Source organism: Harpegnathos saltator, unplaced genomic scaffold, assembly GCF_003227715.2.
Source record: "Harpegnathos saltator strain DR-91 unplaced genomic scaffold, Hsal_v8.6 scaffold418, whole genome shotgun sequence".
In the NCBI taxonomy this organism is placed as follows: domain Eukaryota; kingdom Metazoa; phylum Arthropoda; class Insecta; order Hymenoptera; family Formicidae; genus Harpegnathos; species Harpegnathos saltator.
This window is the reverse complement of record NW_020230226.1, coordinates 90,302-115,379: the sequence shown is the minus strand read 5'-3', so window position 1 is coordinate 115,379 and position 25,078 is coordinate 90,302. Positions and strand designations below refer to the sequence as shown.

At 55.0% G+C, this 25,078-nt stretch overlaps 1 protein-coding gene across 1 annotated transcript in view; it reads left to right on the top strand.

Annotated features, from left to right (window-relative positions):
• Positions 1–8,681, top strand: part of LOC105185340 (uncharacterized) — a 55,643-nt gene extending 46,962 nt beyond the window's left edge. Inside the window, exon 5 of the mRNA XM_025301441.1 lies at positions 8,575–8,681. Within this exon, the coding sequence (XP_025157226.1) occupies positions 8,575–8,681 (107 nt within the window). The remainder of the gene's footprint in view (positions 1–8,574) is intronic.
• The last annotated feature ends 16,397 nt before the right edge of the window (positions 8,682–25,078 follow it).

Sequence of the window (25,078 nt, the reverse complement as noted above, 5' to 3'; positions counted from 1 at the left end):
CCTGCGAGCGAGGCTACACGCGTGCGTGCGTGCGTGCGTGCGTGCGTGCGTGCGTGCGTGCGTGAGCGCACACGCGTCTACAAATTGATATAGCCGGCCGCATGCCGGCTCCCGAATAAAGCTCGCGCGCGCGATTTTATACGCGCGCGTGTATTTATGAAAGCGAGTACGCGAAGTCGATTCGATTCGATTGCGCGCGTGTGTGTGCGCGTGGGGTGGTGCGCGCGCTTAATGGCGGAATATGCGTATCGATATAATTACCGAGCGCGCGCGCTGCGCAGATGATGAGCATCTGGTGATCTGAATCTCGGCGCTGTTGCTTGGGAGCTGAGGAGGATATCTGAGGCTTTGTGTTTGAGGAAGGAAATTTCATTTCAAGAGAAAGATCCGATTTTGCCACCTGACTGATTTATTCGGAAGCTCCAGGTGCGAATATTCCCGAAGAGGGGCGGGGGGGGGGGGCGGATTGATCTAGGAGCTAATTCGGGTCTTTAGGCTATTCGGTCGTACTCGAGCTTGTCCAGTTGAATGTTTCTGGAGAATTAGGAGAGTATATATACTGCATCGCGCTTTGTGCGTAATCGCTGCGAAAATTTCCGAAAGTCGAGTACCGCGGCGATGCTAATTACGTCGATCCTTTCAACAGCGTTCGCTCTCAAAGCGAACCTGTACTTCGCGCTTAGATTGGTGGCTTCGTTTCTTTCAACCTCCTTCGTATTTCTCCACTTGATCCGTCGTTTTATCTTGTCGTTTTATCGTGGTATATTGTTCCTTCCGTGAATAAAGATTAATATTACTGCGACGTCCGAATGCTCGAAGCTCCTTTGACGCGATCCTCGAAATTAATCCTGCCGCGAAACCGTCGGATGGAGGAGTCGGAAGCTTCGGAACTCTTCAACGCGCAAACGTGCAATTACAGCTCGCGAAGCGCGCCTCGGATACATCAATTGCCGACACCGACTCCAATCCGCGCGTGCTCCCCCTCCGCCACGGAGGGATACAATTATAACGATGAATTCACAGCGCGAGTGTTTCGCAGTTGATTGATAATTGATCGTCGCTCGGGTCTCGCTCATTGTCAGGCAGGGCCGTAGCCGGGGGGAGGATTTGACGTGGCGTGACGAGGATCTTCCCCGCCGTCTCGCGGCGGCGGCGGCGGCGGCGGCGGCGGCGGCGCGTTAACGACGTCGCTCGCGCCGTTTGTCGCCAGAAAGTCGCTTTCGAGGCAATTAATCTTCGCAGGCGGACGATGCATCGGTGAAAACCGTTCGACAAGGATAATTAATCGTGCTCGTACGCCTCGCCGAAGTCGCGTACGATTTGATTGCTTTCTCGCAACAAGTATGCGGCTACGTCGCGCGGTGACGTTGTTAACGTGCCTATCGCGACATGTTAATCGCCGCGCGCGCGCGCGCGCGCGCGCTCACACCGACGCGGGGCTGGAGCGTTGCAATGTTCGCCGCGCGTCGCGTAAAAACGCCCCACGCCTTGTTCCGCGATTGTTCAGAGCCGCGTGACGCGAGACGTCACAACTACACGCGGTATCGATGTAAATCCGCCGGCTAGATCCGTCGAATGCCGCTCGAAAGGTCATCGATACTCGCGATCGCCGTATCGCCGAGATCGGCGCGTATCGCGCCGCGCTTGTCGTGCATTGTAAGATCTATCTATAATGCGAGTAGCGTTACGTAACGAGTCGGCCGGCCGGCCGGCCGGCCGGCTTTGACAAATCGTCCGGCGAGTCGTGCGTTGCGCGGTAGTCTCTTCGAGTGACTCGGCGCCGTCGTGCGACCGCTTGCCCGCACTTATCGCTTTCTAACGTTATTCCCGGGGACGCCTGACTTTACCGTGTCCGCGCGGGCCGTCGGATCATTGTCGTCCTTCCTCCCCCCCCCACCCCCACCCTCTCAAGAGGGAGAGAAAAGTGAGAAGAGCGGAGGGGTGCGCGCAAGGATCGCGCGCGGCGCACACGGGTGGCATTTAGTCTCTCTCTCTCTCTCTCTCTCTCTCTCTCTCTCTCTCTCTCTCTCTCTCTCAGCGGTATTCGCACTTTTCAATCGGCCGGCGAAGGATGAAGCGAGCATGCACTTTGCTCGGATATCGATTGCCTCATGCGGCACCGCGCGCTCGTCTCTTATCGCGCATCCGCGATCGCGTAATGACGAAACGAGATTATCAGCGATACGCCAACAGCCGAGTGGCCGGGAGAGAGAGAGAGAGAGAGAGAGAGAGAGAGAGAGAGAGAGAGAGAGAGAGAGAGAAGCGGGGCTGCGGACGTATTGTGTAGCGGGCTAAGGGGTAAACGGCCTCCCAACAGCCTAGACGTGCCTTGACCCGACGGAGGAAGAGAGGCTGTCGGAGGATGCTGAAGAAGAAAAAGAAGAAGGAGAAGAAGAAGAAGAAGAAGAAGAAGAAGAAGAAGAAGCAGGAGAAGCAGAAGAAGAAGAAGAAGAAGAGGAACGACCGTACGCGTACAACGTGCAAGCGAGGACGCAGCGCGAGTGAGAAAGCCGAAGACACACGGGGAGAAGGAGAGACGGAGTGAAGAAGAGAGAAGGTGGCGGCGAGTGGAAGTTTAGAGAACAGGTGCGCGACCATTGACCGCTTCGGCTTCGGGTACCCGCTGAATTATCATATACGTAGCTCGCGCGCCGGCTCGATCGGCCGATTTAATCGCGCCGATTACCGGCGATTCGTGCCTAGGGTGAGGTCAATTAAGATGGGTTACCGGATAATAATACGTTCGGGGGTGCGCGTGAACCCCGCGACTCGGAATCCCCGCGGATCAGGCGGACGTACGCGCGCGCGGAGCGCGCGAGATCTCCGCGGCGCGATAATACGTGCAAACAACGGGAATCGCGCAGACGGAAAGCACTTGCGGCGACGACGTTCTCTCCCCCCCCCCTCCTCCCCTCTCTTCTCTATCTATCTATCCATCTATCTAGCCATCCATCTATCTATCTATCTATCTATCTATCTATCTATCTATCTCTTTTCCTTTCTCCTCGGTCCAGCGGACGATACGCGGTCACGACGGGCGATGAGCCGAGGCGAGGCGAGGCGAGGCGAGCCGAGCTGAGCTGAGCCGAGCCGAGCAGAATCGCGCGCGACGGCCGGTACTGGCGTAGCTGTTAATTACCGCGGGCGTCATTAATTGGCCGAGCGGCGTGCGCAATCGCGGCAAATTAATGGCAACTTTGGAGGGACCCGCGAAAAATCCGCCACGCGGAGGCGTAACGCGCACCTCTTCCTCCATTCCACGCAAGATTGAGCCTTAATGGCAGAAAATCTCGCGTAATGGCCGGAATCGCCGGGGCCGGCTGGAATGCCGCAAGACTCGCGCGACTCGCGAGCGCGTCTTGCGCTCCTTTTTGCGCCGTGCGCGCTACATGATAACGCGTCGACTCCGATATCATCGAGATATACTATCGATAATTGCGCTCGCCTGCCGCAGTTCCGCGCGCTCATCTTCGAGACAATCTCGCGCGCGCGCGCGCGCGCGGGTCTTTATCATTACGGAGCGTTCCCCTAAATATACCGTTTCGCTATATCGTAAGTAAACGTTTTTCGCGCTCCCGCGCGCGCGCGCGCGCGCGCGCTATGGACTCCTCCCTCTCTACGGACAAATTATATACTTTCCGAAGTACAGTAGCGCGTAACCATTCGGCCGGTAGCAACGGACGATAATTGTAATGAAAGTGCAGTCCAGCCTCGGAGCATTAGCGGCGCACCGTGCAAGCCGGCCGGCAAGCGCAAGCTTCTTTCCTTGCCTTGCTGCATTTCGGTGCGACGCGGCACGGTGCCGGGGAACCGGTTGCATTAAAAATGGAAATAACGCGACTGACGTCAGAGCGCGCGCGCGCAGCCAGGTCGAGCCATTGGAAAACTGGATCGCGCGCGCGCGCGCGATTACGCACAATGAAAAGGCGCACGTAGATCGGTCGATAGCGCGGGGCCGCGAGCGCGATATTAATTTTCACCGGCCGGGGCGCACAATGTGTGCACATACAACCACGACACCGCCGCCGGTTTTTGCCGAGCCTGCCGCTCGCGGCCGCGGGCTCCAACGCGCTCGAAAGTCCGCGTCCGCTGCGTGCGGCCGATTTTTCCTGACGGCGCGGACTACCAACGGTTCGCCAACGCGAACATTGCGACGCCGCATTGCCGGTCTTACTCGGCTGGGATATACCTGCGAAAAAATCCGACTCTTCGCCAACTGGAGGTGGCACGGGACTTTTGCGATGGCTCTGACAAACATTGCTTGCTCAGAGAGGAATAGTAATTTCAGAACAAGCGGAATCATTTTAAAATGTTTGAGGACTTTATTATTATATACGGATTCCTCAAGAGAATTCCTCTAAGATTAAGAGAACAATATTATAAACACATTATTCTTAAAGTTAGAGGGATTATATGTCATATCATGTGTAATGCAAATCTTATTGATTTTAATATAAATTTCCTCTTGTACGCAGATTAATAAATCCCTTTTTTAAGAGGATTATTATTTATTCTTACTGTACTTTATTCTTACCGGTTACACTGGTTAATTTGAGAAAATTATTATAATGTATGTAGCGAAAAGTAATATGTATATATAGGTGTACTTTTGGCTCCAGTTCTACGACAAGTAGAACTGGAGCCAATAGCTACAAGGATGTCCGTCATAACCAATTGTGTGAAACATAGTCAAAAGAACAAACATATTATCCTTCTTCTGTAAAAGGTATCTCACTCAGAATATGAGACTATGGGAAAAATTATTTTACAAATAGAATATTTCTTTCTCGGGTGCTACGTCTTCCCGATATCCATTATGCGTCCTTTGACCTGGTTCGCAGCTTGGTGTCGTTCTTCCACGAATTTGTTTTCGACGTTTCGTGAGCACATCGCGGCTCACGAAGCTTCAGAGACAAATCCTTGGACGCGGCACCGCAACACCGGGAAGCCGCGTTCAAGTTTCTCAAACGTTTCAGCAAATCGTGCGAAAGCCTAAAATATCAAACCCTTCATCGCTTTGACGCTAATAAGGACTTGAAGGCTAATTAAATTGTACGTCGATGCTGGCGACTCAGCAGTGAGACGGGTCGCGCAAAATCGGAGATTTTGCGTGTAAAATTGAGTAAGCTCGAGCCGATCGATCTCTCGGCGCTCTCCCCGTTAATCGTTATCTACAATCGCGTCGCTTACTCGCCGCCGGGCAGAATTCCAATCGTAAGAATCATCTAATCCCTCGACCCCGGTGCCAGCCGGTTATCGCGCTCGTACGATCGAGTCCATTCAGAGTGATTGCGTTTCCTCGCGGACACACACGGTGTCCCTTCACCTCCGATTTCCTAAGGGCATCGGCCGCGCCAGCACCTGTCTCTCTCTCTCTCTCTCTCTCTCTCTCTCTCTCTCTCTCTCTCTCTCTCGTTCTCGGCGCGGAAGGCTCGTTAAGAGCCGCCGAACAGAATGGACCACCGTCGCCGTGTCGATGATTGACACGCGCGATCGCACCGGACGCGTAGCCTATCAGTTGTGTCCGCGAGCACGAGACGCCGACGGGAGAGTTTCTTTTCGCTGGGTGTTTCCGCGCGTATCACGTCGAGAGAGGATAAAAGAGAGGAGGAAATATACGGAGAGAGAAAATGTTTAGTCGAGTGAAATAACTTTCTGGAGAGATACGAATGACTATGAAATTCCGGCTGCTCAAGCTGTCAGAATTCGATCCAAGGTATCGAGAGATCTCTGGCTAATTTAAACACAGAGTTCTGGCATTTCCAGACAGAATTTCTAAATTGTTGATTTCTTTTTTACCAAAAACGTGATTCATCCGACTAAATATTTTTCTCTCCGTACTATTCTCCTGCCTCAAGTGTTGGAAAAAATTGATATAAAATATAAAATACGAAAATATCATTTAATGTTTCTAAACATATGTATAATCATAAATATTAGAATGTCAGAAAGAGAGAGAAAGAGAGAGAGAGAGAGAGAGAGAGAGAGAGAGAGAGAGAGATGGAGCTTTTTTCGTCCGAGCGGCTTATTAGGCGACTTATTAGGCGATTTATTAGGCAGGCGCGACTCTCTGCGGTCTCCACCGCGGGGACAAAGCAAGACGAGAGAGAGAGAGAGAGAGAGAGAGAGAGAGAGAGAGAGAAAAAGCGCGAGGGGCACTCTTGCGACGAATCGCGGCCCGGCCGCGAGATTGACAGACGCGCGAGACGGTGCCGCGACTAATGACCGGCCACGGCTGTCTCTCTCTCTCTCTCTCTCTCTCTCTCTCTCTCTCTCTCTCTCTCTCTCTCTCTCTCTCTCTCTCTCTTTCTCTCTCTCTCTCCGCGAATCGCGTCGTCGCATCCCGCGACTCCAAGCGCATACGGAACAGCTCGTGCGCGCGCGTATGTAACAATGCGCGTCCGACGTGTGTGCGGCTGCGGCGCGAGGTGTCGGTGTGTGAATCCACACGAGGCCGGTCGCCACGGTGCCAACGTGCGTGGGCTGACAGGCTGACAAGCTGACAGCAAGCCGGGCTCCGACCACCCGACACCTCACTGTCAAGCGGACCAGGACTCTCTCGTAACTCCTCTGCTCTCGTCTCGTGTCTCCTGCTCTCTCTCTCTCCCTCTCTCTCTCTCTCTCTCTCTCTCTCTCTCTCTCTCTCTCTCTCTCTCTCTCCCTCCCTCTCTCCTCTCCTCTCTCTCTCTCTCTTTCTCGTAGTCGCTGTCTTTCTCCGGGTGTTTCTCTTTCTCTCTTTCCGTCTCGCGTCGACCGTCTCTCCCCCGCCTGCCCGGCGACTCTTTCTTCTTCAGCCGTCTTCCGCGTCCTCGGATAGATCGCTCCGTCTCGTTCCCTCCGAGCGGAGAGGACGACTTCACGGTTAAAAGGTCCTCCGTCTCGTGACTGACGCGATTAGACCCCCGCGCGCGCGCCGCGGAGCGGGATAAAAATACCATACTGTCGATTCCGTCTGTCCCACGCAGCGGGATTACTCGCCGGGGATATTGATAGTTCGTCACGGCGCGCTTTGTCTAATTGATAGGCGACTAATGAGATCGTGACATGTAACTGTTGGCTCGCTCGCGCGATAGGAAATAACATGATCGCGGCGGTAATTTTCGCTCGGCCGACCGGCCGACCGGCCGGCCGGTCAACAGGATAATAGTTCGTCCCGTCGGGGGCTATTAATGAGTTGTCTATTAATAGCCACTTACGAGTGATTAACGAGCGGTTACCGCGCGGCGCTTGTGCGTAACGGTTTGAGGGAACATTCGCGGATTGCGCAACGCGCAACGACGACGCGGCTCGCGTGTGGAGACAAGGAGCGGGCCGCCGCGCGAGTCGACGTGCTCTCGCGACGCGGAGCAATCGCGCGGCGTTTTGTTTCTACTTGTCGCAGCGTTTGCGTATCGCAGGCGGAGAAACGAAAGGACGAAGCTGCGCGCTCGGCCGGCGGCTGGCTGGCTTTGTCGTGGCGTCGGGAGTGTATCGGCCGGAGGTATGCGAGGACTATCCCGGTATTGCCGTGCGCAGCCGACTGGCTTTCGCAGCGTTTCGCAGCGGAGATAAGCCCTCGTGAGAGCGAAGGAGAGAGGCAGGGAGAGAGGGAGAGGCAAGGAGGGAGAGAGAGAGAGAGAGAGGAGCCGGGCTCCGCAATTATTAAGAACCGGTAGAATCCACGCTTGTTCCCCGACCGAACATCTTACAGGACTTAAGTACCTATTCGTTGTTGTCGTCCGCGAGTACGCCTCCCGCAGTAAGACGCGTTTTCGCGGCCGGCGATAAATTTCTGCGTTACGGCGGAAGGTTGCCGCGGAGGATCCTCTACTTCCTGGACCGCGAGGGGTGAGCGAGGGGTGAACGCCGCGCGAGTGTGCGAGTGCCGTTCGCTGGTCTCGCTGGCATGAGGAGGTGTGCGCGGGGGTGCGAGTTACGCGTTTCTCGTGTTACCGTTACAGGTTATACTTGCTGACGATGTTGCTTTTTTTTTTCTTCTTAACAACGGCGATCGTAACGCGATTGCATCTTTTGGGTAACGGTAATTAATTAACGCAATCCGTCTCTTCCGCGAGTTACTCTTTCAGCGCGCGGCTCCTCAAAGGTAACTCACATCCGCGAAGTGTGTGGAATCTAGGATTTCGACAAAACTTGGTGGCATATTTGTAGAGTAATAAGATATAAATAATTGCCAAAAATAAGAGATCCATATTTTTTTATCGGCAGTGGTTCAGATTTAAGGGATGAAAGTGCCCTCCCAAAATTTCATCTCCTCTATGCTATCTCGATAATTACTGCAGATAGAAAAGGTCTTTTTAAACAAAAATTGTACGGCATAAAAAATTGTATAATTTTTTTTTAAAACACTTTCTCCTATCTGCAATAATTATCGAGATAGCATAAAGGGGATGGAACTTTGAGGGGCAGTTTCACTCCTTAAACCTGAGCCACTGCCGACCAGAAAATATGGGTCTCTTATTTTATATTCTACAAATATACCAAGTATCGTATCGAAGTCGGAGACACACACTTCACGGATGTTCCTTGCCAGAGGTATTTGTTCGCACTATCAGTGATGACATTATGACAAAACAGATCAATTCTCGCACTTTGCTATAAACATAGTTTATGAGGAGTGCTCTTTAAGAGATAATCGACTGCGATTCGTCAATTCCCTCACGACTTTACGACTTCTGTTGTAGATCTCGCTTGATGAGACGCTTAATGGAGCAAACGTCCGGGAGGAGTCGGTGGTGCCTCCCCCTCCCCCTCCCCCTCCTCTTCCGTGGTGTTGACTTTGCGCGCGCGCCCCGGACGGCCACAGGTGCTCCAAGTGCTCATCGAGAGCGTATCGACTTGAGCGCAATCATGGCGGATATCATGACGGAGGGGATGGTCCCGAGACGACGATGATTCGGAGGTATGCTCGCAGGTTCCGCGTGCGATTCCGTCGGCGCGCATAAATTTCGCGCGACATAATGGCGCGGCCGGAGATTTATACGAGGCGATTCGTTAGCGGGCCGTACGTATAATTGGGAGCAATCGGACGTCTCATTAAGCATCGGCCGCAGCCGCGGTCGAGCGGAGACAATGCCGCCTCGTGAGCGACGGCAGCGCCGAGATAATCGACCGGATGGCTGAGGAGAAGCGGCCGCGCCGCGCGCGAGCTCCTCCTCTCGTCTCGACCTCCCCGTTTCCGCCCGCGGTTTCGCGGCGGCCGGCGTCTTGCAATTCATGACAACGTCGGGCCCGCAGATAACATCGTGATCGCCGGTCGTGTAACAATGCACCGTGAACGCCATGAAGCCGCGAGCCCACATTTAGCGTAACTCCGCCGACGAGACCGCCGGTGTTGGGTCGCGCGAGTGATTTCCAATCGGTACCCCCCAGCCTGCCGCGTCCCGGAGGTTGACCCCTTCGGCGCGGAGCTGCTGGTCACGTGGAACACGACCATCGACGGTTGTGAGTTTCCGGTTCGGAGATGTGAAAGAGAGAGAGAGAGAGAGAGAGAGAGAGCGAGAGATGACTGGTTCTTCTTTTTCATACGATCCATCCGAAAAAATTTTTCCCATAATACATATTACATATTACTTTTCGCTATACATTATAATAATTTTTTAAAATTATCTAGTATCAGTAAGAATAAAGCAGTAAGAATAAATAATAATCCTCTTAAAAAAAGACTAAATAATCCTTCTAACTTTAAGAATAATTTGTTTATAATATTTTTCTCTTAATCTTAGAGGAATCCTCTTGAGGCTGCTTGAGGTATATATAAGAATAAAATCCTCTAAAATTCCGCTTGTTTTGAAATTACGTTTTTTTTGGGTGGACCATTCTTCACTTCGACACATTTTTTCAGAATTACGAATTAATTTTTCTGCATCGCTGGAAAAGTATTTCAAGAGTCCTCGGGATGGTTAAAGTCCAGCTATGTTGAACCGAGTGGTAACGAATGTATTGTGAAGGAAATTGCGTTGCGTTGAGATAGCAAAATGCAGATTTCGCTTTATTGTCCGTTTTACATCTTTGGATGGGGAGAACCTTACCGCGCGAAGCGTTTTCACGCGCTGCGCCACTTAATGAAAGAACTACAAATACTGCGACCGAAAAGCGAGAAATTATGTTGACGTACAAGCATCGCTGATCACGTTAGAAAAGCCGCGCCAATCGTCGCGCGTGTCTCCCGGACATTGCCGTGTCGAAATTGACCCAGCAATTAAAAGCAACTTGTTACTGCCGAATGTCCGCGAATAAGTCCTTCTAATCGCGGAAAGCAACCACGCGAGACCCCGATCTGATCGACAACATCAAAATAAGAGACACAGCTATGTCTCTCCTGTGCGTGCGCTTTCCGAACTTATCGCGCTTGCTATCTTAACAGACGTAGCTTGACAGACCGACGGAGAGTTAATAACAAGATAAGTGAGCGCTGAGCGGCTGTCGACTGCAGTCGACGCTCGTGCCGAAAAGGTTGTTAAAAATATCGCTACACACACACAGAGAGAGAGAGAGAGAGAGAGAGAGAGAGAGAGAGAGAGAGAGAGAGGGAGAGGGAGAGAAAGAAAAATATAGCGTCGACGAGCGCCAAGCAGCGCGCGAAGGAACGGGATCGAACGGGACAACGGCGCGCGATAGCGATAACGCTAATAAATTGATACGGGCGACGGAACGGCCGACAGCAGCGCGGCCGTCTCGTCATCAAGCCGCTAAATATAACGACGTAAATCGCGACGCAGCGCTCGCGTGTCGCGTGTCACAATGGCCGGACACCGTCGCTCGTGTCTTTCATTTTCGGGAGACGTGGGCGCCCTCCGCGACGAGCTCTCTTCCTCCTCCTCCTCCCCCCTCCCCCCCCCCCGCCCTGGCTGCGATGCAGCACGTCGTCTGGCCGGTACGAGGCATTGTTCCCCGGACGCAGTACATCAATTCCGGCGCGGTCGCGAGCGCTTCACCCGCGCCGCGCCGGCCCACGCCGAGTGCTCTCGCGGCGTGGCCGAGCGTGCGAGCTGCGAATGTTTCTCGGGCTGTTATAGATACTTACGTAAAGAGGAAATGATGTATGCCCGTTCGATGGGTAATATAATGTGGGCGGCTAACGAGAAAGGGCTCTCTCTCTCTCTCTCTCTCTCTCTCGCGCGCGCGCGCGCGCGGCCCGTGCGGCCGGCAAGGGTGGATCCGTAAATCCGCGGCAAACCCTCGAGTAAATCAGCGCGAATAACGACGCCCGTCGTCGCCGCGAGGCGAGGCTCCTTCGCCTCTGTGCTTCCGCCACGGCCCGGACGGAGCCTCTCGGCCACAAGGTGGAGGAGAACGGGCGCGTCGGAGGGTCGACGGCGCGGCAGCGCCGTGTCGTCGGCGGGAAACGGAGGAAAGCCCGGCGACGAATGTCGCAGCTGGGCGCGCGCGCGCGATTCCAGTGTTTTATGCTCGCGCCTATGCATGCATAACGAACTCCGGGGTCGTAACTCTCTCTCTGGTTAGGCCGCCGCGTCCGCCGCGCTCGCCTCACGGCCGTAGGAAATAAGCCGGTTAACAATCGCGCGCGCGCGTTCCTGCGCGATTTCGTCCGGCGGACTCGCGAGCGGCATCGGGGGATGCTCGGGGGCGGCGGTCGCCGAGGACGTTACCCCCGCAGCCGACGAGCTACCGCGCGAGTACCGCGACGGCTCCGGTCGACCGTGTCGCGCGTTTAATCGCCGTTCGATCCAATTAGTCGAGCCGGTAAAACGCGCATTAGCGATTCTAAGCGTCGTATCTCGCGAGAAAAATAGAGAAAAGAGACAGACAGATAGATGGATAAATTGATAGGGGGAGAGAGAGAGAGAGAGAGAGGGGGGGGGGGAGGGGAGAGCGGCCATTAGCGCGGCAAACGTAAATAATAATTACACGTTGAAAAACAATCGCGGAACGGCGAGGAGAGAAGGATTCTATTTGCGGAGGTTACTGACAGAGCCCGCGCGCCGTCATTCTTCCTCCCCTTTTTCACTCTCGCCCCTCTCTGCCGCTCTTCGTCTCTGTCTCTCTTTCTGCAACCCGCCGGCGGGCCGGCCGGCCGGCCCGCCGGCAGGCAGCGCTACCTTCCCGGAGACTGCCGTGCGGAGCGCAGGCTCCCCGGGCACTAAATAAAGTAAAAGTTTAATGGCGCACATCCGTTGTTCCGATAGATATCTTAATGCGACCGGATTTTCAAGTCCCTTGAGATAAGTACGCGCCGATGAGGCCCGGCCGCGTAAGGGCCGTTAAACGACGGCGCGTCCCGCGTTTTTTGGCCGCCGCGAGGACGCGCCTCTAATGACCGCGCCATAACAATGTCGATCGGCGAAGAGGTTATTAGGCGGGATTCCGTGTCCCGGCCGAGATCCCGTCCGATAACGCTTCGATTCATTGTATTATTTCTCGCCGAAACGGCGGGCCGACATGCGCGCGCGCGGCAGTAAAAGTTTGCCGGACGCGGCGCGGCGCGGCGCGGCGCGGCCAATTAAAAGGACTGCGGAATGATCTTCGCTTTAACACCAGTCGCGCAAGGGTATCTCGATCGGCCGCCATGTTTCATCCGAATGGGGACACACACGCGCGTAAAGAGCGGCCCGACACGCCGCTCTCCTGAATTCTAATAATCGACCCGCGGCCCAGTCGTCCGCACGCGCATCCGCGCATTAATCGTCGGTTAAGGCTGCCTTCACACCAGCCGCCCGCGGACGACAGTCTGTCCTCGAACCTTGGCCACATTTCTTTTAAAATGCTCTCCGGAATGGCCGCTGAGACGACGACACGCTCGTTTGATGCGCTGATCGGATGCTTGTTGGCGAAACATTCGTCCCGCGTTTATCGGATCGCCTGTCGCGATTATTGTCTCCTCTTTTCTTGTTTCGCTTGATTGATAGGTCGGGGCTGTGAGATGTGTGGCGGTAGGGAAAATTTGGCTCTGCGGGATGCTTTGTTCGTGTGCTTGTCGTGAGAGAAACGGAATTTCGTGAAATGTTTTTTTTTTTTTTTTTTTTTCTATAGCACAGATGCTTCTGTCTGAACCTCGTTAGAATTAGGGAAAAATATATTGCATTTAAAAATAAATCTCCGGGCTAAAAATAAATCAAAAATTTGTGTTAACATTCTCCGTCGTGAAACACCGCGAAATGACGTGTTGTTAGGCGGAATAAAGTTTTCCGCGGCAGCGCGACGTCCGACGTTAATAAACGTAATTTTCATTCGTGAAACGACTAATATCGAAGAAATGAGCGGTTGGGGTGCGTCCGCAAATGAGGTTACATTAGCGCGAAGCGCCGCACGAGATCACGCAGGTAAACCCGCCATGGCAGATGAATGACACTTTAACGCAACGTCAAAAGTGACGGGCCAATGCGCTAAACCGAGAGAACCGTGTTGCATTTATTTAAAAAAAAAAAAAAAGAAAAAAACCAGAAAAAGACTAAAGTCACTTCTATTCTGGCAATCAACCTATGCCGGGCGTTTGAGTCTCGCTTATTAGAGGAAATTAGATTATAAACTCATGCGACTTGCAAAATCGTATCAAGCATGAAAACAAAGAGGGACTTTCGATCGCTACGATGAGTTGGGAGACGGGAGAGACGTGAATGCTCCACCGAGCAGGATCGAGAAACGGACAGAGTCCTGCTTGCGACGCGGCGCGTCGCGTCGCGTCGCGCAGACGTGGCTGGTGTGAACTCGGCCTTAATCCAGCGCATTGTCGCAGATTTATATTCATTCCGCGGCGACGATCGGCTCTCTCCGCCGGCTACGGGATGCGATTTCTCGGCCGCGCGCTCGCGCGCGATCGAGATCGATCGCGCGGAAACTTTGTAATTTTCATCGCCATCTAGGCCCTCGGCCGCGCGAGGACTCGAGCCGCGCCGGCTATGAAATAATAATGGCGCCGCGGCCGCGTGGCAATTACGGCCCCGGGGCTGGACTTTGTTGGCCGTCCCGGCGTATCTGCCGCGGCTACCTGTCGTAAGAACTCGAGAATCAGCGGCTTCGGCGGTGCGTCGCTGGTTCAATGACACGTACGTCATTGCCGCCGCCCGCTTAATCCGACGCGACCTTGGCGCGAGCTGCGATGCACGCGCGCGCGGCTGCTGTGTTACGACTACGTCGCTCGGAATGCTCTCAAATATCGCGATAATGCCAGGCAGAAATTGCGAGCTGCTTTACTTTGACGCGAGAGACTCCCGGTGCTCCTCGCCGACCGCGCGTCCGCTCGGATGCATTCCTCCCCGTCCGTCCCTCTCTCTCTCTCTCTCTCTCTCTCTCTCTCTCTCTCTCTCTCTCTCTCTCTTCCCTCCTTTTTGCTCGTAATAATATCGAAGGTAAGGCCCGTTGCGTACGAGTCGTACTCCGGAGGAGCATAATCCACGCTCTTGCGACTACACGTCGCGCGTTTATTACGCGCGGCATGCGCGCCGGCCGCCGCTTAAGAGGCTGCTGATGATACGACCGAGGGACATTATTTTTCACGCTGCCACATACTCGTCTATAAAAACGTCAACTTTCATCGCGTATCATGGGCTATATCATCCTTCCGGTGCGCCGCCGCCGCCGCGAGTCGGCCGCAAATCGCGTGCGAGCTATAACTTTATCAACGGCCGCTCTAACTCGCTAACTCGCCCGGCTGACCGAAAGGTCGAACAAGCGCTCGTCGGTGCTTATTACGAGTGAGATTAATCGCGCATTGTACGACGCGGCCGGTGGGCGTGAACGAGGGGAGAGAAGCCACCGGTCATTACCGGGCGCGGAGAGAGATACAGAGAGAGAGAGAGAGAGAGAGAGAGAGAGCGCCAACAATACGGCGCGCGTTATCGCGCCCGCGATAGCATCGTAATTAAATGTTTTATGCGTCGTGCCAGATGCTAACGAGAGATTGCCGCGAAGTCGCTCCGGCGTCAATGATACGCGATATGTGATCTCACCGGACGAATCCGCGGGCGACTTTTCGCGCGAGGGAAATTCCTGAGGACTCATCTGGCAGCTCATGCAGCTAAGTGAGTGTCGGGTTTCTCTCCAGGTAGATTCCGCTTGGATGAAGCGCAGCGTTTCAAGCACGCGATTCTCAGTGGGGACCCAAAGCTTCCCTCGATATTTCTCTCTCTCTCTCTCTCTCTCTCTCTCTCTCTCTCTCTCTCTCTCTCTCTCTCTCTCTCTCTCTCTCTCTGGTCTCCACATTCTGTATTGCGTTTTCTTATTTTTTTATTTTATTCTATCGAATGCAGTAGTCGGTACAACAATGTAATGTTCTGTTTGACAAAGGAATACCGAAGGCACCGATCGAGGGGGGAATCGCGAGGAGTCTCCGTACCCGAGTAAAAAAATTAATAGGGCACTCTGGTAAGGGCCTGATTATTTTTTCCTAACATTAATCGCGGGCTCTAGTAGGGATAAAAAGACAAGTTGAGTAACAAATGGTTTAACGGATCCTTATAAGGCAATATTACAAGGGCTTTATAAGGCAATATCAACAAGGCCTTAAAAGGCAATATTGATAGGGTCTTATAAGGAAATATTTTTATTATTGCTTGAGTAATGATATTCGTTCTTTTCATTCCAAGAAATTTAGACTGTAATTTCTTTATTTCTTTATAACCTTGTTAGTATGCAACAAGAATTTTTTATTTTAAAAATGTAGCATATTATACTAATATACCATACTATAATAAAATATAACATTTCTTATGCATAAAAATCTCGCTACTGTTTTTATTAAAGATTGCTGTATTTCAAAACAAAAGCAATACTAGAAAAATCCTTGGGAGAAACTAATGAATATGACAACTAACAAAACTAATAAAATTGTATATCTAAAGTATCTTTAAAAGATTCTTCTAAGGTCCTTAACAGTTTTCCCTCTATCAGGGTCTTGTTTATTAAATCTAAGGCATCCCTAAAAAAATCCTTCTAAGGCTTTTCTCAGCTTTCCCGATCAAAGCCTTATTGCTTTAAAATCTATGGATAAGATATCTCTAAAAGATCCATCTCGGGACCTGATGTGGTAATAATGAGGCATCCCTTTTTAAGGCGTCCTACTTTCACGCTTATCGAGGCCTTATGCTTCGTGAGGATGGCCCTAACAATTTTTTGCTCGGGTGGCGTTCCTCTCTTTCGTTTCTAAACAAGGAAATCCATATCTGGGATAAGAGCGGTATTCTTACTCGAATAAACAATGTCGGTGCGACAAATTGAGAGGATTCCAATCGGAGTCTAGGAGAGTCACGGGGAACTTCAACGCGGGGTGCGGTCTCCTCGAGACAATGCGATAGATTCGCCGCGCGCGTCCGAGACAGCGAGTCTCGGCGGACGAAGGGGGAGGGAGGAGGACGGGGTTGAAAGAGGAAACGAGGGAATGCCCGGAGTGCCCTTCGCTCTTCGCTCTCGCTCGTTCTCTCGGGGTCGCGGGATTTGAAAAAGAGTCCCGAAGGAGTAAATATCTGTGAGGCCCGCGCGCGCGCGCGCGCGCGAGAGAGAGAGAGAGAGAGAGAGAGAGAGAGAGAGAGAGAGAGAGAGAGAGAGAGAGAAAGAGAGCTTCTCTCGGACGCGCTGCAGAGCGTGGCCGGCGTGGCAGGTGAGTTATATTCGTTACCGGGCGATGGGCAGACCCGGACCCGAGGAGTGCCCGGGGGAAACGAGTTACCCTGCTTTATTCCAGTTTAAACGGTCCGTCAAAGTCACCATTACCATTGCGCAGCGCGCGAACCATTTATTTACGCGGTGCCCGGACGCGCCGCTTATTTATAGCCGTCAATTAATTATCGCTGAATAATGAGCGCGCACATCCGCGGAATACATTAGCCGAATCGCCATTCTTACCGACGTTTACTCGCGTCTCGGGGGCGGACGCGATCCTCCGGACGGCTGCCGGCGTCCTCCCTGCCTCCCGCTCTCTCCCCGCGCGTCACCCCTCGCGCCCTCGAGCCGCCGCCTCCGCCGCAGCCTCCTCGTTCTCCGGCCTCTTCTCGATCGACCGCCATCGGGGCCTCACGGCGGCGCCGGTGAGGCCTCCTCGTCGATGCTCCTCCGACGTCCGCGTCCCTCGCCCGCGGAGACGCGTGCCCGCCGTACTCCGGGCGATGCGGCACGGAAATCGCCCGCCGCTCTGCCCGTCCGTGTTACACTTAAACGGCGACAGAAAAGAAATTGTGGTCCCGCGCGCCGATTGGAATCGCCGGCTCGCAGCCCGCCGGCTCTCGGCGGACCAATTGGGCGTAATCGGGGGATACCCTGCGCAAAGACCGCAGCAGGCCGTTGAAGATGGGACTCGGACGACTGGGGGACGAGTCAAGCTCGAATTCGGCTTTCTAGCGCTCTCGCGGTCTTCAGTCTCCGTTACCGGTGTGATACGGGCTTTACGTAAAGTTACCAGATTTGTAAGTCGACCTTTTGAGGCGAGAATTTTGATGAGCGAAGAAAAGTCAATGCGCCTGCCATCTTTCCGAAGCCGTCAATTTTCAACTGCATATTTTGTATACTTCGTACATATATTATATTTCAATATGTATTATTTTAAAAGCATACTGACAGAAACGTTACTATAATAATACGTCACTATTGCAGCACGTTTGAGGAGCAAAAAGAAAATAACTCCTTCGATGCGGTGGCGAGGGGCAGGTAACACCCTCGTAGGACATGAACATTCTCGCCAAGGACAAGGACAATTCTTCCCAAAGGAATCCCTTCCCAAAGGAGGACACCCGTAACCTCAGCTGTACGTGTCACTTCCTCCGGACCTTTCGGATTTGCCCCGCTGGAAGACCAGGGAGAGACGGTTGTCCGCTGAGGTGCGTCCATAATAATTTGGTATTCCTATAATAATTACAGACTGCAACAACGGGGAGGGGAGGGGGGGGGAGCTTGAGACGGAAAAATGGCCGAGGGTGAGATAATTGGGGAACGGTAACGCTCACCGGCGACGTCCTCGCCGCGCGTGTGCGCGCGGTTTGATGAATTAACGGCGGTCAACATCGCGCTTAACGAAGCCGAATAAGTGAAAGAGCGGCGGAAGACGGATCGCCGGGCGGGGAACAGATTTGTCAATGTTGACGCTCGTGCGAGCCGCCGCCGCCGCCGCCGCCGCCGATTTCACGAGCGCTGCCGAGCGCGCCGCATCCTCGCGCGAGTCCTCGCTCGATGATAGTCTGCGGACTGAGCGAGCGAGCGATCGATCGATCGATCGACTCGACTCGAGTCTACCGAGTTCCGCGGAATGCGCGCGGCGGACGATCGAATCGATCATCGCCGGCCGCGCGAGTGGAGTACGTCCGCGTAATTGTCTCGCGGAGCTTTCGATACAACGTCGCTAATGACCCTCGCGAGCGCGCGCGCCTCTCGGCGGCGTCGTGCCAGGACTCGTCTCGCTGGGTCTGTGTATCAATAATTAAGTACGCGCTTGAGAAATGCATTAAAGCCCCAGAGAGACGGAGACAGAGGAGACGAGGAGGAGGAGGAGGAGGAGGGGGGGGGAGGTAGGAGAGGGAGATGCTTCACCGGGGCATATTTTGCATAAGGAGGGAAGCCAGCCTCTTCTCCGCGTTGTTAGCAACAGCGTACAGCCGCGTCTTAACGCGCTCTCTCGAGCGCGATTGTAATTTCCGAGTGGAAGAGTGAATTCCAAGCAAACGGGCAGGGGAGAGAGGGGCCCGGGGGAGGGAGGAATAGCGCCGGTCGCTGCGCGCCCGCTCGCTCGCTCGCTCGCGGGGGAAACGACGCGCTGTGTTGAGCGCGCGAGAAACGTTACTCATCGATTCGCCGATGCGCATCGCGGAGAGATGCACGCCACGCTGTGCGCGCGGTTGTATTGCGCGCGCGTACGCAGGGATACGACCGAATAATAATAAACGGGGATAAATACTTAACGAAGGACGCGAAGGTTGCATGGCTGCGGCCCATTCATATGAAGCGGCCGGCCAGCCGAGCGCTCGGGAAAGGGACTGAGGGCTGCGCTCTCTCTCTCTCTCTCTCTCTCGCTCTCGCTCTCTCTTTTATCTCGCTCTCTCGCTCTCCTCGTCTGTCTCCGGGCAAACGGCGCGCTCGCCGCGAACAATAAATGACATTGGAGCGTGGTTCTCGCGACGATACGACGGCACGATCGCTGGTTTCTGCCCGGTTTGTCCTCTCTCCTCCTTCTCTCCCGCGGCTTCTCCCATCCTCTTCGAGCGCTGCGCGCTCTCACCCTCCGCGCGCGCGCGTTCTCCTCTCCTTTTTCTTCGTCTCCTCCTGCTCCTGCTCCTGCTCCTCTCTTGCTCCTTCTTCTTCTTCTTCTTCTTCTTCTTCTTCTTCTTTCGTCCGAGAGCGTAGGCAGGTTGGCATACGAGCCGCGGTCAACTCGCCAGCTCTTCTCTCTTTCTCCTTCCCTCCCCCCTCCCTCCCTCCCTCCCTCCCTCCCTCCTTCTCTATCTCTCTCTTCGCTCTAATGAGCTTGCTATTATTTGCTTTATTGAATGCAATTAGAGCTTACTCCGTGTCCCTGCCCCCACTCCTCGGGACTCGCGCTACCACGTCGTCTTCGTCGTCGTCGTCGTCGTCGTCGTCGTCCTTTCGACTTCCTCGCTGCACACGTACGCGAGAATCTCGCCGGCGATCCTCCGGCCGGCCGGGGCTTTCGCGCGTCTCCGTGAGCGGCTCGCAGGTACGCACACACATACACACACACACACACACACACACACACACACACACACGCCGACGAGTAAGGACGCAAACGCGCGAGAGGAGGCAGAGAGTATCGCGCGAGTCCGGCGGCGGCAGCGGCGGCGGCGGCGGCGGCGGCGGCGGCGGGGCCGTAGCAATCAGCCACAGACATGCATCCGCACACTACTGTGTAATTTCTAGAACAAAAACCCCGCCGTAATTGTGCTCATTATCTTCGGGGCACCAGAAACAAAGCGGACGCGAGAAAGGGAAAGGAGCGGCCGCCCGGCACGCCGCGCGGCGTCGGGATATCGCGAATCGAGCGAACTTCCGTTCCGCGAAGGTTTTACGCCCTTTCCCTCCTCACGCCCCCCTCCCCTCCCCTCTCCCCCGCCCGCCGTGGCGATCGAGGTTTCTTTCATCGGCGTAATGACGTTGCCGGTACGCGATTTGTTTCCGCGCGATGAACGACGAGTTCGAGGAGGCGGCATAATTTTGGGGGCGGGGAGAGAGGGGCATAGGGGAGGGAGGGAGGGAGGGAGGGAGGGAGGGAGGGCGACGTTAATTTCGCGAGATAGCCGAGATAGCAGAGTGTTGGTCGTAGTTACTCGTGGTCGTCTCGTTCTCTCGCAAAGAAGAAAGAGCACGATGGGGTTGAGGGGTCTCTCCTGCCCTCCCGTGCCGCCCTCCACCTCGGGGCGATTCACGGAACAATCGGAACTCTCGATGTTTCCGCCGAGAAACGCGTCCCATCAATCTTGCCCGTCGGAGAGAGAGAGAGAGAGAGAGAGAGAGAGAGAGAGAGAGAGAGAGAGAGAGAGAGAGAGAGAGAGAGAGAGAGAGAGAGAGGATATTTTGCAGGTTGCCCATGTAGCGCACGCGTGTTCACAATGTAGCGACGGCGTCTTAATATGATTTCCGACGGCGCGCGCTCTCATCGCGCGCAAGAAAGAGTCGAGGCCCGCGTGCACACACGCGCTTCTTCCTCCTCCTCTTCGCCGCCCCGCCGCTTTGCAGCGAGTGCAAATTTAAATTGCCTCCGACGTTGCGCAAAACCTCGGAATGCCATCCGGGGCGCTCGGCGAGGGGGTGGGCGCCGGAATATTCATTTTTGACAGCCACGCAGGCGCAGGCGCTGCAGGGCCCCCGCGAAAATACGAGATAAATTACTCGAAAAAGTACTCGGGTTAAAAGCGAATCAACCGGATATTATCCTAAGTGACTTTTAATGACTGCAAAGCAACGCCGTTCTGCGCGCGTCTACCTGGCCGCCGCCGCCGCCGCCGCCGCCGCCGCCGCCGGAAGGCGCTCAACAACGTGACTCTGGCCGGGCGACTCGACTCGACGCGAAAGTTGAATTCGGTTAATCATAAAGCGCTCGGCTCGATTCGCGTGAGCGCTCATCCGCCGGGATGAAATCCAACCGGCCGCGGGTTTATCCCCCATTACGGACGGAGTAACGAGGCAGATTTAGCCGGACGGCCATTTGCGGGATTTTCTTCGGAATATCGTCATGCGCTCTCGTGGCTACGGAGAGTGCCTTCTACGATGATGCCTTCTACTTCCGCTCAGGACGCGCCGTCCCTTTGACCCTTCGCATTCTGACGGCACTTCAAAGTACCGCTCTACATAAATGCTCTTGCATTTCCGAATTTTGTTTTCTCACCTTTTTGTCTTACCTCACACTTTTTTTTTCTTACCTTTTAGTCCTACCTTACGCTTCTGTCGATTACTTACCAAGTACTACCTTAAACTGTTATAAAATTTATCTTCCTGTTTCTCATGTTTGTGATATGCCGAAAGCTGTTTAATCGCACAACAATTTCATAAGAAGGTCTCGGGTAAATTAATTCAGGATATAAAGGCTCAAGGTAATTTGTGCATCACGACCGCAATGTTTCGAGAAGAATCGCCAAGTCAGGGGTCGCGGAAAGGGGCTGATCCTGAGCGGAGAGATCGCGAGCTCCGAAAGCGTGTCGATCACGTTCGGCCCAACGATGCGCTGATGAAGCATCTTTAACGGCGCGAGCGCGCCGTTCTTCTCGTACTTCTCGTACCGGTAGGTCTCATATAAACATGTGCTCCGTTTTTATCACACTTGGCGCGAGACCTAAGCAAGTAAACACGCCTGCGTAGAAATTACTCGATACACTTGACAGATTTCCCGCCAATTTCAGCCTGCAAAGGTGTCGTTGTTGGGGATTCTTCAACGACAGCGGAGCAGCCTCAAGTTCGCACGTAGCTCCGTTTGCGCATACGGTAGGACGTAAACCCAGCAGAAGAAACTCCCTACTCCGCCGGTGGGTTCTCCACAAGCCTGCCCCCCCTTCCCCCTCAAACGCAACTGCGATATACACGGTGAATGCATAGACGCACTGTTACTGTCGCGATTCCGCCCGGTGCTGCGCAAACAAGCACGCCGCGGCTGAGGCGCGAGGTAACCCAACCGGAAGCGGCGAGACTCCGCTGGACCGTCCCTGAGGATGACATAACCGCGCGGCCGAGGCCCGGTCGCCGATTGTCCTCGCGACTCACCTCCCGACGGCCGTTCCGGGATATTCCCGCTCTCTCCCGACCACCCGACCACCTCAGCGCTCCCTGGAAATCCAATTTCGCCCGCTTTCCTCGCGACGCGACTCGCGCGATACCCCCAACGCGGCGGGCATACACGAGGTAAGTGCGTTCGCGCCCAGGCTTACATGCGGCGTCCGGAGCACCGCTCCGGAGGTGGATAGGTAGGTGTAACTCGCGCGCGTTGCTCGCTCGCTCGTTCGCGGCGTATATATACGCGTGTGTATGCAACGCGATGGGGGGGCAAAGCAGTCACTGGGCGGCTCGGCGAGGGGCAGCCGAGAGGGCGGGGGGCTCGAGGTGGTGTAATCTACGTACCGAGTAGGTAGGATGGGCACTGGATACACCGGGTACGTATAGGTATAATGACTGGCACTTCTATGCATTATCATACCGCTAGGGCTGGCTCCGGCGGTGGTGCTGGCTAGCTGGCTGGCTGGCTGCTCGGCCGGCCGGCCGGCCGGCTCCGTGTGTGCGGTGCGTGGTGCGGTGCGGTGCGCGCCTGGGATCAGCCGTGGTCGGGGAGATGAATAATTTCAGGACGGGCACGCAATTACGTGCGCGTACGTCTCGCGTACCAAGTAGCCGGTCGACGGGCCACGCACGCACGCACGCACGCACGCACGCACGCACGCACGCACGTGGACGGACGAACGCACGCACACTCGCCGCCCGCCGAGGAACCGCGCGCACCACGACGCCATGGCGCGCCCGCGTAACCCGTCCTCTCTTTCTCTCTCTCTCTCTCTCTCTCTCTCTCTCTCTCTCTCTCTCTCTCTCTCTCTCTCTCTCTCTCTCTCTCTCTGCGTCCGCGTCTCATCCCGTCCCGTTTCTCCCGGACGCTCCACAATCTTGGTATCATTTATATTTCACTGCGGGCAATTATTTCGGGCCCCGGCAGTGCCCATCGGGTGTCCGATAAGTTCGAACGCCGCGGAGAGCCAGCGCTCGCGGTCATGTTGCGCGCCACCGCCGCTGATCTCGGCAACGATATCGCGCGCTCGCCGGCGCGGCTCCCGTCGACGAGTGACGCGCTCGTCGGGACGTGCTCTCCCGTTTCTCCTTTTTCCTATTTTTTCGCGGAGCTAATGCTTCTCTCTCTCTCTCTCTCTCTCTCTCTCTCTCTCTCTCTCTCTCGGGACGCAAGATAGACGCGTTTTTATGAGCGGCCGAACCCCCTTTCGCGGCTTTAACGCCCGGGAGCGCGCAACTCTTAATCTCTCTTTCTCTCTCGGCTCCCTCGCCTCGCGGTCGGGAAGTCTAAAATTGAAGGAGCATCCGTTACCGGATGATCGATCGCGGAGACTCGCGGAAATAAGCGGCCGAGAGTCGCTGCGAGCGAGCGAGCGAGCGAGAGAGAGAGAGAGAGAGAGAGACGAAATAGGCGGGAGAGCGAGAGAGCGCGGCGTTAAACGGCGATAACTCTCTCTCTCCGGCCTCTCTCACCTTAACGATCGAGATATTAATTATCGGATCGCGCGACGATCCACGCCCGATTTCGCTAATGATCCGGCCGATCACTGGAGCACGATCGCGATGCCATTTTCGGACGCGTCGTTTGCGATCTCGCTCTTAAATCCATGCCCGTGCACACGCTCTCTCGCTCGCTCCCTCTCTCCCTTCTCCCGGCCCCGGCCCCTCCCGCCGTCTCTCTAGCGTACAGCCGGGGCCGATAGTCAAAGTTCGTTAATTTCCGGTAGTAAAGTTATATCCGGCGGCGGAGTCGAATGCAATTAAACGTTAGATGTTATCGCGGGGACGAGTCTCAAAGTGGGATCCACTCGGCTGAAACGAGAGGGACACTTTGGAATATCAACTCGCTGGAGAACGGCGCGGCGCGGTGCATCGCGCAGGAGAGACGCCGGGAGGGGGAGAACACTTGCACGGCTCCTTTAATGATTTTATATCGCCGCTTCCTGCACGACGAGAGAGACGCTCTCGCGTCTCGAGGATTTTCTTCATTATAAGTTTCCGCGCCGGGGCTGTGCATGGAGGAGGCAACGGCGGCGGCCGCGGGGGCGGCGGGGGCGGGCGGCGTACCCGAGACACATCCGGAGGACGGGAGGCCCGCCCATCTCGGGCGGAATCGCACTCTTGCGCGATCTCGCTCAATTTTCGCGTCACTTTTGCGCCCGGCGCGACATGCGCGAGACCGACTTACCGGCACGTGTCCGCTCCTGCGACGAAGCTCCTCCGCGAGCTCGCGCTGCCTCCCCGCAGTCCCAGGACAAAGGACGATGAGAGAACCGGCACGGCCGAGGACCCAATCATTCACCAAACTGAAACCGCGTCAACGGGAGCACACCGAGCGAACGTTTCCCATCAGGACGACTCGTCAGCCTCGTCACGGTCGTTCCTTTGAGATCACGCCGGCGCGGCGGAGGGGGGAGAGGGCGGCGCGGTGCCCTGCGACGCGACCTACTGATAGCACTGCGATACGGTATCGCGCAAAGTGTCCGACTCGCGCTAACCGCGCTCCCTAACTGCTTGCGGCCGAACAATGTCGGCGGATTGTTACATTCGTAGCGTGGCATCGCCGTCCCTATTCTTCCTCACTGTTCCGCTCCCTCGCCGCTCTCGCTCGTCGCTCTCGTCGCCACGCCACTCGCGGTGCTATCAGTGGCACATGTGTACGCGCGGGGGAAGAGAGAGAGAGAGAGAGAGAGAGAGAGAGAGAGAGAGAGAGGATGCGCGTGCATATATATATGTATATTATAATAATACGAGCCACACACAATGGATTCGCGTCATATCCTCACTCTGTCCCCAACTCCGGCCATCAATTAGATCAACGCGCCCCAGCCGCAGGCGCTGATACCTCTCACACCCACCCACCCACTCGACTCGGTCCCCTGCGCCCTCTTCTCTCTCTCTCTCTCTCTCTCTCTCTCTC